Source organism: Triturus cristatus, chromosome 4_2 (assembly GCF_964204655.1).
Source record: "Triturus cristatus chromosome 4_2, aTriCri1.1, whole genome shotgun sequence".
NCBI lineage: Eukaryota > Metazoa > Chordata > Amphibia > Caudata > Salamandridae > Triturus > Triturus cristatus.
Window position 1 is genome coordinate 119,315,211 of NC_140586.1, and position 14,889 is coordinate 119,330,099.

At 44.0% G+C, this 14,889-nt stretch overlaps 1 protein-coding gene across 2 annotated transcripts in view; it reads right to left on the reverse strand.

Annotated features, from left to right (window-relative positions):
• The window catches only part of TYK2 (tyrosine kinase 2), a 597,160-nt gene that overhangs the window by 156,477 nt on the left and 425,794 nt on the right, over positions 1–14,889 (reverse strand). For both annotated transcript variants that reach the window (XM_085600754.1, XM_085600753.1), the window contains exon 17: positions 6,599–6,734. In XM_085600754.1, coding sequence (XP_085456880.1) covers positions 6,599–6,734 — 136 coding nt within the window. The remainder of the gene's footprint in view (positions 1–6,598; positions 6,735–14,889) is intronic.

Consider the following 14,889-nt stretch of genomic DNA (forward strand, 5'->3'; position numbering starts at 1 on the left):
ACTATGGGCTCACTTGCAATTACTGTGGTTACAAATTAAGCACAGTATACAATACACACACTGCACAATTGTACTAATTCATTTGTGCCACGTCTTCACTTGCTGTGCTAACCCATTGCATTCAGATACAGGAACTATTCCGGACCCCATTCACCTGTATCCCTAATTGATTTAACCATTAGCACTCATTTCCAATTTTCTGAGTTGTCTCTACATGCAGGAGATTATTTCTACCATTCAATTATCACCTCTCCCTTTCTCTAAAACATGGGTGGTATTCAACTGGCTCGCCTGTCATATTTCCTCTTTCAACTTATTTAACACATTTCAATTAGGCTTCAGCAATCTTCGATTCAAACTTGATTCTTGCCATTTTCTCAAATCCAAACACTCCTTAACATTTCTTCTGCTTTCCACCGAATCGATTCTCCTACCATCCTAGCAAACATTACTTCTCCGCGCATCACAGGGAAGGCACTAGAATAGTTTTCCTGTTGAATCTTAAATTAAAACAGTCTCCTCTGAATGCACCAATGATAGTCTGAAAGTTCACCCATTGGTTGCCTTCCCGCTCTATGATTAGCACGTTCAACTGTCACGCATCTTGTGCTCAGCTAACGCAACTGAAACAAATCCCAGCATATGGACAACAAGCATTTACAATGAAATAGTCTCGGCATTGTTAAAGTTAGAGCTTTTGGCATTGTTCATGACATTATTCTTGTTTATGTTTTTTTTTTTAAAACATTATAAGAAACTGCATTGTTATTTACAATGTCAATAGCTTAATCACTCTCCAATGCGAGACCTATTGCATTTGCACCCACACACAGAGCCACCCACACAAAGCCACCCACACATACAGAGCCACTCACATAGAGCAACCCACACACAAATAGAGCCACCCACAGAGCCACCCACACACACACAGAGCCACACACACACACACACACACACACAGAGCCACACACACACACACACACACACACACAGAGGCACACACACACACACAGAGCCACACACACATACACAGAGCCACATACATACAGTGAAAGCTCCAAAGGTCCCAGACACCCTCAGCATCCTGCCCTTTCTGCCAAGGATATTAAAATGTAAGCATCACAACAGGTAGGCAATGGGGGCCTGCACAGGCTACTAAACACTGAATAGAGACCACACAAACTAAGCAGTGTTTATCTCTTGTCTGGCTTTAAAAGCAGGAGGTTTCAACAGTCTGCTGCAATAGCCACACACAGATGCCCTGGTCCGCCATCATCCCCACACAGATGCCCTGGTCCCCCATCATCCACACACCTTTGATACATCTGGCCCTATGCTTCTTTAGACTAGCCTTGTGGCACACCACAACACCACCAGACCCCATACCCACTACATGCCCCGAGCAGTAGCCTGAAACCCATTGAGCCATTATACAGAAACTCTGCACCGGTGCAAAAAAAGTGCAAATCCCTTTGGCACCATTTTTGCTGCTCGTGTAATATTGAAAAGGAGCAAACAACTGCATCTTTGCAAAGCACGGGTAAAGCGAGGCCGTCGTTTTGCTGTTTACATAGCAGAAATAGTGAAAATGTATTTCCACCACGTTTGAAATATGAAATAAGGGTAGTCAGTTTGTTCTTTTTTATTAGGGAGGCAGCAAGAGTAGTAAAGAAGCAGTTTTGTTTGTTGGTTAAAAAAGAGCGATTCAGGAATTAGGATGTCTTTGTTTAAAGCGTGAGCCTTGGTTTTCTTACGTAACGTTTCTGTGACGCGCCCCTGGTGCTGAGCTTCAAGACGCCTCGCCATTCGCCTGGTAAGTGCGTGCCACGCCTGCCATCCTCTGCTGCGCGCGGCTCTCTGGCCTCCCCTCACACCAGGAAGTGCTCCTCGGCGAGGTTGCGTCTGCCTGGCAGCGAGCGGTCAGTGTCGTAATGACGCGATCCAAAAGCCATCAGATCTGAATAAATATTTACTCAGAAACTACGAGATACCGGGCCCTGCTGGGTAATTTGGTTGAAGATCTTTCACTGAAAGTCTGTTATGCAAAATGAAACAAAGAAAGGGCGAAGTGGTGGAGCGCGCTTGTGTTTTCAACCGTGCGGCAGCACTTCCGGTCCATCGAAGGAGAATGGCATGAGAAAAGCAGAAATATAAGCGTGTGTAATCCTCCCTGCCCTGGGAGCTCCTAGAGGCATCCTGGTGACATCAGTCGTTCATTTAGGGCACCGAAGGGTGTATATTTCAGTGTAGGTTGTAGGCAGGGTTTTTCTGAACAGAGAACCTGCTATGTGGACACATCTGTTCAATGCACATTGAGGGCCTAGTTACAAAGATGTATCTTATGCGACAGATTTATGCATTAAAAAACAGACAAGACAGAACACAGATTTGAAAGAAATTGTCTGCCACCCACAGTGTGATCTAATTTGAAAGTAAGGTTGGCCGAGGGCACCGGAAGACACCACCGCCTTTCTCCGAGGCAGAGCAGAAATGCCTCGGAGAAACGCTGCGGCATTTTCGGATTCGGGGGCGTGTTTGTCTTTTCTCTCCTCCAGCCATTGGCTGGAGGAAAGAATGAGACTTCTTGCAAAAAACACGCCCCCCGATCCGAAAAGGACGGGGCCTAATCGGAATGACTGACCTCTTCTCCAATGGCTGGCCAGCATTCAAGAGGCCAGCCAATGGAGAACAGGGGAGAAGAGGGGCGGGTTCAAGCCCCTCTTCTCCAAGTCATTAAATCTCGGAGCTAGACTGCGCAAGCGCAGCCTTCGCAGCCGAGACCTAAAAAGGGGGTGGGAGGGAGGGTGTCAGTCAGGCATTCTTTAAATGTTTTTGTAACCTACTGTCAAACTCATGCTATTATTGGGTATCATTTCAGCGCCACACACATACCACTGGTGTGTGCTGCCAAAATATAAACGCTGCATTATGTTTTTGGAATCCTCTGAAAGGCGGTGCCAGAGAAAGCCGAGGTAATGGTAATACCACATCAAAATAATGTCTTACTCGGATAGCCTTTCATATAACTTTAACTGCATTCAGTCCCCAAATAATACATATCCAGAGCAAATACCAGTTTTGCTGATCCAAAGAACGATTTTTCATTGAATGAGGTGTGCCAAATAAATCAGATCTGATCACTGTGCATCAAAAAGCTTACTCAAGTTCAGTTCCAATTGAGTTTACAGAACTAAATGCTTCATTAGGTCTAAGTGATCAAAGTCCAGGAAAACAACACAGTTCAAAATTCATACATCAGATCTATTTTATATGGTGCACCCCATTCAATGAAAACTTTTTTAGGATCAATAATATTACAAAACTGGTGTTTTTTCTTAAATATGTATTATTTGTTGACCGAGTGCAGTGAAAGTTAGTTAGCTGCAAGGCTAACAGAGTAAGACATGCTACTATCGGGTCTTTAAATGGGGTGGTCCCAAGAAACAGACATTGAAATGGATCCCTACTGTGCCCTCTATTTAAGTCCTTAGCTTTAAATAACACACACAGATATTAATTTCTAAACAATAACTGCCTATTTCAGATGCTGTGCTTCCATAGTTTTTCTTTCATGTAATATGACCTTTGTCTAGCATTTACCGTGAAATGAGTCACATCTAGTTCTGTGGGTGAGTTCAGGCTGTAGGGATTCATAACGGCCACATCAGACAGCTCCAAACCCAATTCTGAATGGAATGCATATTTTTCACAGTGTCTGCCAGTAGGTCAGGAAGGTTTTTAGCCTGCAAGCAAATCCAATCAGTGGCCTCTCTGCAGAGGAGCACAAAGAGTGATGGCTACATTTGTGACAATTGGAATTCTACAAGAAGTTGTGTGAAAGTGCTTCACAGCTAAGTGCTAAGATGATGAAAATAGAGGGCTTATAGGGGAGTGGGTGGTTATGTGTATGGGGATAAACTTGAGGTGATGAATGAAGTATGTGCAGAAGGAGACAGTGAAAAGACTCAGCTGAAGAGGAAATAGGACGCGAGATATGCAGTTGGAAACATTCAGAATGATTTGGAGAGAAAACAGGGCAAATAACACTGTGAGGGTTGCATAAGAAAGTAAAGTTGAGGTGATGAATCAAGTATGTGCAGAAGGAGACAGTGAAAAGACTCAGCTGAAGAGGAAAGAGGACGTGAGATATGCAGCTGGAAACATTCAGAATGATTTGGAGAGAATACAGGTCAAAGGTGTCTAACACAGTGAGGGTTGCATAAGAAAGTAGAGTGAAGGAGAGAACTGAGTGACCAGAGGCCTCAGTAATATGTAAGAGTCTGTTTTCAGAATAAAAACATTCAACCCAAATCACTCATTACAAAATCAGTGCTAGTTGTATAGGTGATACAGCTAACAAGAACCGGAAAAGCCAATAGTTTTGTCTGGTTTGTTTCCGCTATCCAGTTAGGCTTCCGTCACTGGCCCCGATTGAGGTAGTCGCGCTCTTAAATCTAGATAATTACACCTGCAAACCACCACTACTGGAATTACCGTTACGGCGATATACCTTCTATGTTGAAGTCACCATACCTCGCCACTCATGTCACAGTCACACACTTGCTCCGAGTAAAAAGTAACAGGGGCGATCACCCAACAGAAAAGCACAGGGGATAAAGAGGTAGGACCGCAATCTGCTGTTGCGTCGCCCATGTGCAACTGTTATCAATGATCGACGCCAAGTAGTTCAATTACACCGAAAAGTACGCCTTAAGTGTAATCAGGAACAATCAGTAACATTGGACATGTCTCAGGGTCTCTCGGAGAGCGAGGGTCAGGGTGTTTCTCGCGTGTGTACAGGATGGAGACGTCTGAGGGTTCTCCGTTCTAGTCATAGATAATTCGGGTAGAGGATGTACCTGGTGCGCCTCCCCCCTATTGACGGCCTCTTCAATCCTTAATGGGTGACTTTTGCTTTATCGTCTAAGAAAGCGACGTTACGGGCTGAGGGGACCAAAAGACCCCTATAACCCTGTGCAAATGAGACCGGTATTGGTGAGGAGACTTCCGCCGACAAGAGCCACCCGGCCCGTATACACCATCAACAGCTAGGAACTTCCTGTCGCTCCCTCAGCCCTCCATCCATGCGCCTCGGCTTCGCCGATTAGACTTCCGCCTAAGAGAGCCACCCGGCCTCTACCATGCATCACTGACGCGTAGCCATTAGGCTGCACAGTTTGGGCAGCGAGGAAAACGATTGCCTTGTTATTTCATGTGTGCCATCTGAGTCCTATTGTTTCCACTACATTTAACGTTAGCTTTACCATTCGTGGGGGGTGGATAAGTGTAACAGAAAACGTATGAGACCAGGATATCCAGACATAAATAGGAAAAGGAAGTAAATATTAGCGTGGTAAGGAAATGGGGCGAAAAAAATACTTCGCGAATATTTCAAAATAGAGGAACTACAGAAAGAGTAAAAATAAAGTCGGAGAGGGAGAGTAAAGAAAATTAAGAGGAATTGAGACAGCAAGGCTATGTAATAGTGAGCAGGAAACAGGCAAACTAAAGGTAACAAGCGCTCGCCAGGCAGCCTATGACGTTTACTTTCGGCTTTTTCACCCGTCCCACTTGGACGAGCTCGCCTGCTTTCCTTCTGAAGTAAAACCTTTCTTATCTTTATGGGGCTATGTGTTTGGCCCCATAAAGATAAGAAACCTTTTACTTCAGAAGGAAAGCAGGTGAGCCCGTCCAAGTGGTACGGGTGAAAAAAAACAAAAAAAAACGTCAGGAACAGCTCTTTTCCAATGGCTGGCCACCGTTTAGCATAAACGGTGATGCCAACCAATGGAAAAGAGGGGCGGGGCTTAATGCCCTTTACTGAAAATCCCCCAAATCATTAAATCTCGACAGAGAGACTGCGCGTGTGCGCAGCCTACGCCAGGCGAGACCTAAAAAGGACTGAGCCTGCTGTTTTACCTGTAGAGAGAAAACCAAATGGGTGGAGCTGCCCTATAGTGTCGTGTTTTTGCTATATTAACTGTTTTGGAACACATAAATGCTTTACACTTGTTTCCTTTGAGTTAAGCTACATGCTCAGTGCCACAACTACCTAGGACTCAGCCAAGGTTTAATTTGAAGTAACCTGGCATTATTACTTGGTGAGGTCTCACAACCACCCCAACTAATAATCCACTGTCTCACAGTATCCAAACAGTAGTCACAAGCTTAGTTACCAGTAAAATGGAGTTCACCAGCCCATCCTTGGAAAGGGAAGTCAGAGAGGCAGGAGTGGTAACAATAATGCAGACAGGTGGGACTGATTTCTTCAGCTCAGCAGGATCGCTTAATTCAGCGATACAACACTTTGTTTTAATTGAAATTAAGGCTAATGAAGGAAGGTATATTATTGGAGAAAATAGGAAGAATAAGCAAGATACATCTTTACTAACTCCACAACCAAGCGCATAAAGGTCGTGGTAGTGAAAAAGCAGGATTGCGCGACTTAAACCTAAAGTGCCTATATGTTAAAAAGATGCATTTGATCAGCCACCTTCTGATTCAGTAGCAAAGAACGCTGAAATAGACCATATATTCTGCTAACACTGTTATCTAAACAATAAATATATTAAAAGTAAAACACTGAGGGCCAACACACCTTCTCTGCACAGGACGGAGAAGCTCACACCAGGATCACTGAGTTTGATGAATGGCATGGCTCCCTCCTCCAGTCCTTTCCTGGCTAACAGGATGTTCTTGGCGCAGACATTTCCATGCACTAAATTCTTGTCTTCCTGCAAACAAAATGAATAGAAAAACAAGATTACATATGTTTTATTATATGTGCTTCACAACCGGTAGAGAAGCTAGCACATGAAACCTCACAGCAAGAAGAAAAAAAGGGACTGGACTCTGGCCTTCGGGGTGGTTCTATCTTGATGAAAGACCAATTATCAAGGAGATAACAGTGCTGGAAACCTTGGCTGGAGGGTGTAATGCCAATGGTCTGGTTTAATCCGGTCAACAAAGAAGGATGGTGTTGAAGACACACAGTCTATCTTTTTTCATTCATTTTTTTAATCTGTGAAGAAACGAATCAATAACACACCTGTTTCCTCTCTTCTCAAAATAGTATCTTCAAAGATGACTTCTCAAAGCAACAACAGTCCAGAGATATGCCCAACCTTTAATCAGAATATTGCATGAGTAGATCATCATACTAGGCACCAGACAGCTAAAGGAGACGGGGAGCCCACTGGGGCAGCTGAATACAACTGTGGAGGGTGGGGAACTTATATTTATTATGGAAAAGTGATCAGCTGAAGAAGAGGACAATGCTATGGGTAGATATCCTGTAGAATCACTCCAACACTTGTTTTACTAACATATAATCAATTAGTCCATGTTGAGTGTCAGTTTCACCACAACTAGAAAATAACAACAGATCAACCTTACCTGTCCAAAAGCTATGTCATTATAGCAAATCATTAATAGCTATGCAGAAAAAACACAATAACAGTGCTGTGAACATATTGAGGTAAAAGTGGATAGGGCAGAGTATTAAACTGTCACAATTCCCGTGTCAACTATAGGAATCAATGGTGTTGTGTAGACACCTGTGAGACGCCGAACCCCACTTCCTACCTGACCCTGTTAATGGTCCCTTTTCTAAACACATATACATTTCTATCATTGTGCTATCCCTGCCCATCCCAAAACCCTATTTCTTTTCTTACTGTTCCTTGTTTGTGCAAACTCTTGCATCCTGTTACTAGTGTGCCAGAGACCTGGAAGCAAAACCTCTGTAGAGCTGCATAGAACTTACACACAAATTTGTTTTTTTTCCTTTGGAGCAGTTCTGCAGCACTGCAAATAATGATCTATTTTAAACGTCTTACCATATAACAACTTTACATCAATCATAAGGAAAATGCTACTTACCCAGTATGCATCTGTTCTTGGCATGTAGAGCTGTAGATTCACATGCTTTGCATAGCCTGCATCCTAGTGTTGGGTCCGGATGTTTGCACTTTGTTTTTCTTCGAAGAAGTCTTTTCCAGTCACGAGGTAGGTGACTCCGCCTTTCGGTGATAGTGCGCATGGGCATTGACTCCATTGGGAAATTGTTTTCCCGCAGAGGGTGATAATGGAGTTAGTAAGAGTAGCAGACTAGAGTTGTCCATGTGTATGTATCAAAATAAGATATTACTGCAACAGGTATAGGTACCAGGGGAGGTGGGTGGGCATATGTGAATCTACAGCTCTACATGCGAAGAACAGATGCATAGTGGGTAAGTAGCATTTTCCGTTTGAGGCATGTGAGCTGTATGTGGATCACATGCTTTGCATAGACTACACAGCAGTAATCTCCCAAAGCAGTGGCGAACCTGTAGCTGTTGCAGTGATTTGAAAGAGTGTACGTAGAACTGCCTGGCCCACATTAGCTTGCTGTCTTGCTAACACATCTACACAATAATGTTAAGTGAATGTGAGAGATGTAGACCATGTTGCAGCTTTGCAGATGTCAGCTATGGGGAAGTTTCCTAGGAAAGCCATAGAAGCCCCTAGTTTACGAGTAGAGTGTGCACTAGGGGGAATTATTAATGTTTTTCTTTATTTTGCATAGCATGTCTGAATGCATTTGACTATCCACCGTGCAATACCTGATTTTGAAATGGGATTGCCTTTATGAGGTGGAACAAAAGCCACAAATAGTTATTTATTCTTACGGAAAGGTTTTGTCCTTTCTATATAATAGAATAATGCTCTTTTAACATAAACTAGTTATTAAGAAGCTTTATTGGGAGCGGGTCATGCTGGAGACTTCCCGTAGAGGTGTTGGGGGTTCTCTCACTGAGCGGTTTCTAGAAAATAAGGGGTCTTGGTTGTTAGAACCACTCCTTGATTACATCGAGAAACCCCTTGACAGATCACTATATTTAAAAGTTAGGTTTGGAACCCTCCCTGTAAATGCTTTTACGTCTGGGTGGAACCCTCAAGGTAGTCCAAAAAAGGCGTGCCCGTGTTGTGCAGCCCCTATTGAGTCCGTGGCGCATCTTATGTTTGCTTGCCCGGCTTACAAGGTACCTAGGAGGATATGGCTAAAACCTTTATGCAGGGGCCTGGGCCTTCGATGCCACGCAATGGCCCTGCGAGTCCTTTGTACCGATACATCCTCCTCCTTATTGGTGTGTGGTGTCGCCAAATTTATCGGAAGTGCTTGGGTGATCCGTATGAGGAGACTCAAGCTCCAACTTACCCTGCAGGCCGGAGCGTCGCAATGATGGAATGGCCCAAGGTCTAGGTTAGCGGCCCCAGATACTTACTTAGTAGGGGAAAGGTGTAGTTATGCCGTTAATGCAGAGTAAATTTTGATGAATTTTAATATGTACTTCTTGTATTGTGATTCTTATGTGACTTATGTTGTACAAATTTTAATGATTTATATTGTATTTTTGTAGTATGTGTCACATAGGTCATGAATACTGTATACTTACTTTTATGATGAAAACTTTTTTTATCGAATAAAGTATTATTATCGACATCTAAGGTGTGTAGAGCACGTTCTGCCACAGAATCTGTTTGAGGGAAGAGCACAGGCAACTCAACAGATTGGTTGATATGGAAGGCAGAAATCACTTTGGGTAGAAATTTAGGATTAGTTCGAAGAACCTCTTTGTTTTGGTGTACATGTAAAATGGTTCCTCTATGGTTAGTGCCTGAAGCTCACCTACTCTCCTCAGTGACGTAATAGCAATGAGGAAAGCAACTTTCCAAGTGAGAAATTGCAGCTCACATTTGTGCAATGGCTCAAAGGGTGGATCCATTAGTCTGGTGAGGACAATATTGAGATTCCACACTGGGGCACGTGGAAGTCTTGGTGGAATGACTCTTTTGAGTCCTTCCATAAATGCCTTAATAGCAGGCACTCTGAAGAGAGACAGATGCTGTCTATTTTGAAGTTGTGCAGCTATTGCAGCAGGATGTAAGCGTATGGATGTGTACGCTAAATTTGAACATTGTAAATGCAGTAAATAGCAGATGTTCTGAACAGTAGCATCGAGCGGGTTGATTTGATTGTTATTACAATAAATAACAAATCGCTTCCACTTTGCTGCATAGCAAGCCCTTGTAGTAGGATGTCTAGCCTCTTTGATAATGTTCATGCAGTCTGACAGAAGATTGAGGTAACCAAACTCTATGACTTCAGGTGCCAAATCGCAAGGTTGAGATGACCGGGATCTGGGTGTCTTATCTCTCCATGGCTCTGCGTGAGGAGATTGGATGTGAGATGCCGTTTTTGGTGAGGGTCTGAGAGCTCCAACAGGGTGGTGAACCAAGGTTGACAGGCCCATGTTGGAGCAACTAGGATTAGTGTCAGGGATGCATGCCTGAGCTTCCCAACCACTAGTGCAATGAGTAGGCGAGGCGGAAAAGCGGAGGCAATTATCCCTTACCAGTTCATCCATAGTGCATTGCCTTTGTACAATGGGTGTGGATACCTGGAGGCGAAGCTTGGGCATTTTGCTTTTTGTTGTGTGGCGAACAGATCTATTTCTGGGAAGCCCCACATCTGAAAGAACGGGAGGAGAACTCGAAGGTGGAGTTCCCACTCGTGAATCTGCTGTCTCTGCCTGCTGAACAGATCTGTGATCCGACTGTCTACTCCTGGAAGGTGGTCTGCGAATAGATACATTTTGTGACGTATGGCCCTCCTCCAGATGGTCTGTGCAAGTTGTGACAGCTGGAGAGAGTTTGTTCCCCCCTGTTTTTGTACAGAATACATTGCTGTCATGTTGTCTGTGCGTATCAGGACAGCATTGCCTACAAGCTGAACTTGAAAGGCTTTGAGCGCTAGAAATATCGCTAAAAGCGCTAGATGATTTATGTGAAGCTGCTTTTGCTGCAGGCTCCACATGCCCTGAATTGCGTGAGTTTGGAATAAGCTCTTCCCAACCAGTGAGCGATGCGTCTGCTGTTAGCACTGTCTGTGGAACCAACCAGTGAGCGATGCGTCTGCTGTTAGCACTGTCTGTGGAACCGGGTTGATGAAGGGCCACTCTCTGAAAAGGTTTTGTGGATTCCACCACTGCAGAGAGCGATGAGTGCGGCCGTCCACCAACACTAGTTCTGAGAACTGACCCTGAGACGGATTCCACTGACGTGCTAAGCATTCCTGAAGGGGACGCATTTAAAGTCTTGCATAGGGAACTATTAGGTTGCAAGACGCCGTCATTCCTAGTATTGCATGAACACTCGAGCTGGCAATGAGTGTTGAGGCTGGAACTGGCAAACTAAAGTTTGAATGTTGCGGAGCCTGGTCGCGTTGGGAAAGGCCAGAGCCTTTTGTGTATCAACAGTGGCTCCCAAGTACGTTTGTGTGTTGGGGGGTTGGAGATGGGACATGGACAGATTTACTGTGAATCCAAGATCGTGGAGCAGCTGCACTGTTTTGTAAATGTGTAGTAGACAGTATGGTTGTGAGCTGGATTTTATGAGCCAGTCGTCTAAGTATGGGAAGACTTGAATGTGTTGTCTTCGTAGATGAGCTGCGACAATTGCCAGGCATCTGGTGAAAACTGTGGGAGAAGTGGTGACTCTGAATGGGAACACTTTGAATTGGTAATGTTGCCCCTCTACCACAAACCAGTGGTATTTGGGGTGAGTGGGGTGTATTGGGATGTGGAAGTAGGCGTCCTTTGTATTTAAAGTGGATGGAAAGTCACCTTGCCGAAGAAGCGGGAGCACCTGTTGGAGTGTCATCATATGAAAGTGATCCGATTGGATGTATGAATTCAGATCTCGGCGGTCTAGAATAGGCCTGAGAGAGCGGTCTTTTTTTGGAAATCAAGAAGTATAGGGAGTATACACCGGCCCCTTGATATTGTATTGGGACTGGTTCTATAGCTCCTTTTTCTAATAGAGAGCAAACTTCTTGTTTGAGAAGGTTCAAATGCTCTTGTGATATTGTGTGTGATCTTGGAGCAATGTTTGGGGGAGTGTCTGTAAGTTCCAGGCAATACCCATATTGGATAATCTGTAGAACCCATCTGTCTGAGATGATTGTATTCCAGACGGGTAGAAATTGGGAGAGACGTACCCCGACAGGAGTGGAATGATTGTGGGGTAATGGAAGAAAGTCACTGTTTGGTGTTTGCAGGGGAAGTGAGTGTTGAGTTGCCTCTGCCTCTTTCCTTGCCGTTGTTCCCTCTAAATCCTCCTCTAAAGTAACCTCTTGCTGAGGGTGATTGATTATTGCCCTTATAAGCCGAGAAGGGATTTTCTGATGAGGTGTTTTCGGAGCTGCCCCAGTAAAAGGAGCGAAAGGAGCCCCGATTGGAAGGGAGTTGCAAAGCCCCCATGGACTTAGCGACCTCTGTATCTTTTTTCATCTTTTCTAAAGAAGTGTCCGCTGTAGGACCGAAGAGGTGCTCCTTATCAAAAGGTTGATTGAGAATAGAGGCTTGGACCTTGGGTTTAAACCCCGAAATTCTGAGCCAAGCATGTCTGCGTAGCAATACACTGGTGTTGACTGCGTGGGCTGTGGCGCCTGCTGCGTCTAAAGAGCACCCAATAGATGTGTTGGAAATTAACTTCCCCTCTTGAATTAGGTCATTGGTTTTAGTATTGTGCTCATCAGGTAAAAATTTAATTAAGTTTTCTAGCTCATCAAAATGAGCTCTGTCATAGCGAGCTAGAAGAGCTTGTGTATTTGCAATTCGCCAGTGATTGGCTGCTTGCTTTGCTATTCTTTTGCCCGAACAAGTACATTTTGTATATAAAGAAAGTATCCCTTGTTGTTTCTGAATAAAGCATGAGTAGTAAGAATTGAATATGTTCAAGTCTTGAAACAGACGGGGAGTCATAAATTCATAGCACTGTTTGGGACGACATGTCCAAGATACAAGGTTGTAAAGTTCAAGCAAGGGTGTAGAACCTATCAGGGCAGGTGTGTTTTGTCATTTTTATGTCTTTGTCGTTAAATGTGTGCAATTTGTTTGTCATTCATTGTTACATGTTGTCAGTTATCATTTGTTGTGTCCAAACGTCATTTTGAAAAAAAGTGTCATATGATTTGTCTTTTGAAAAATTTGGATGTGGTGTTTTATAATATTTTAGTTGAAAAAGTGTACTGCGTTTAAAAAAAAGACTCAAAATGATAAAAGTCTTCTGAAATATGTAAATAAAAAAAGATATTTAAACAGAGGTCTTTAGGTTGCATGAAGCTGTTAAAATGCGCCAAAATGGAAAGTAAAAAGGAAAATTAATATCAGTATTGGCATTTTGGTTGTTGTTTCTAGTTGATTGGGCTCAGCCTTACTGATAAGAGCCAAAACCCTCTTTTGTTAGTTGGTTGTTTTGCCCGAGGCATCTATCAATTTAGACTCTTTATCAGGAGGAGGAGCATCTCCTGTAGTTTTTGAGTTTGCTCTTTTGCGAGCGTTAGATACTACAAGGGAGTCTAATGGAACTTAACCCCTGATGTAAGTGGGGTCAGTAGGCGCTGGTTTGTATTTTGTCTCTATTTTGTGTGTGACAATCCTTGCCCGCACAGGGTCTTTAAAAATGTCCTCAGCATGCTTAAGCATTGCCTTAAGCATAGGCAGTGTCTGTGTTGATCTCTGAGAGGAACTCAAGGTCTCATATAGAAAATCCTCTTCAATAGCCTCTTTATGTAATTGTACCCCATGATATTGATCAGCCCTATTAAGTAGCTCTATATACCCTATGTTATCATCAGGTGGTAAAGGTTTGGAAGGGTATAGATCCGGATCGTTATGGGTGTTGTAATCTGTATCATAGTCCTCCCAGGGGTCATTAATAATGTCCTGTGGTCTATCTTCATCCCCATTCCCGTCAGCTTGTTGATCAGGTGATTGTGGTTGTGGGGAATTGTGGGTTTAATGAGTAAATTTGGGTCAATGGGTGAAGACGGTGTAATGGGAGGAGGAGAAGGGTTAGTACCGACATTCTTGCGTTTCAAAGGAATGTGGTAGTGCTCTTGTAAGCCCCTTTTCCTTTTCTCTGGCAATTTTACATGAATATGCCCAGTATCTGGATGAATAACCAATTATTTTTGTTTCGGATCTGTGTTAGGAGGCAGAAGGTTGAAACGAGGCTCTTTAGATGGAAGAGGTGTTTTTCCTTTGGGCGCTGAACTTTTCAGGGTTGAAAGTTTCGGCCCAGATGATTTTGGCTCCGAAGATTTACTTTTAGGTAGCGAATGGATGGCCACTACAACATGCTTTGATTTAGATGCCGAAGGTTTCGGTTCTGTACCGGAATGGGGTTGACTCGATCCTGAGCCGGAAGGCTTTGATTTGTGTTTCAGTGCCGGGCCGGAGGGCGGGGCGTCCGAAACTTTTTCTCGGTGCCGACCTTCGCCCGAGGGCAGAGGAAGGACCGGAGCCTTTTTCTTAGTCGAGTGTTGGGGCAGGGGGGTGTCAGTACTCAGGGTACGCTGACCCGGTGCAAGTCGCTTCTCGGAAACTTAGCGCGACACCCAGGACAGAATTTAAATGGAGTCAGTTCCATCGACTACTAGCGAGCTGGACATGGGTAAGCCCAATGGCCCTCCACTCATCTTCCGATCGAAGACCTTAAGTCGAAACGATATGCGTAGAATGGGAAACCAGAGAAACGGTGTTGCACCGGAGCGCCGTAATTCACGTCAGAACCCAATCCCGGGAAAAAATAATCTAACAATGGAGTCAATGCCCTTGTGCACTATCACCCAAAGGAGGAGTCACCTACCTTGTGATTGGAAAAGACTTCTTCGAAGAAAAACAAAGTGCAAACATTCTGACGCAACACTAGAAGGCAGGCTATGCAAAGCATGCGATCTACAGTTCACATGCCTCGAACATAAGGTTTGATAGCGTTCCTGGATATGGGGAGGTACAGAAAAAGATCATTTTACAAGAGAAACATTCAGCTCAGGCAGACCTG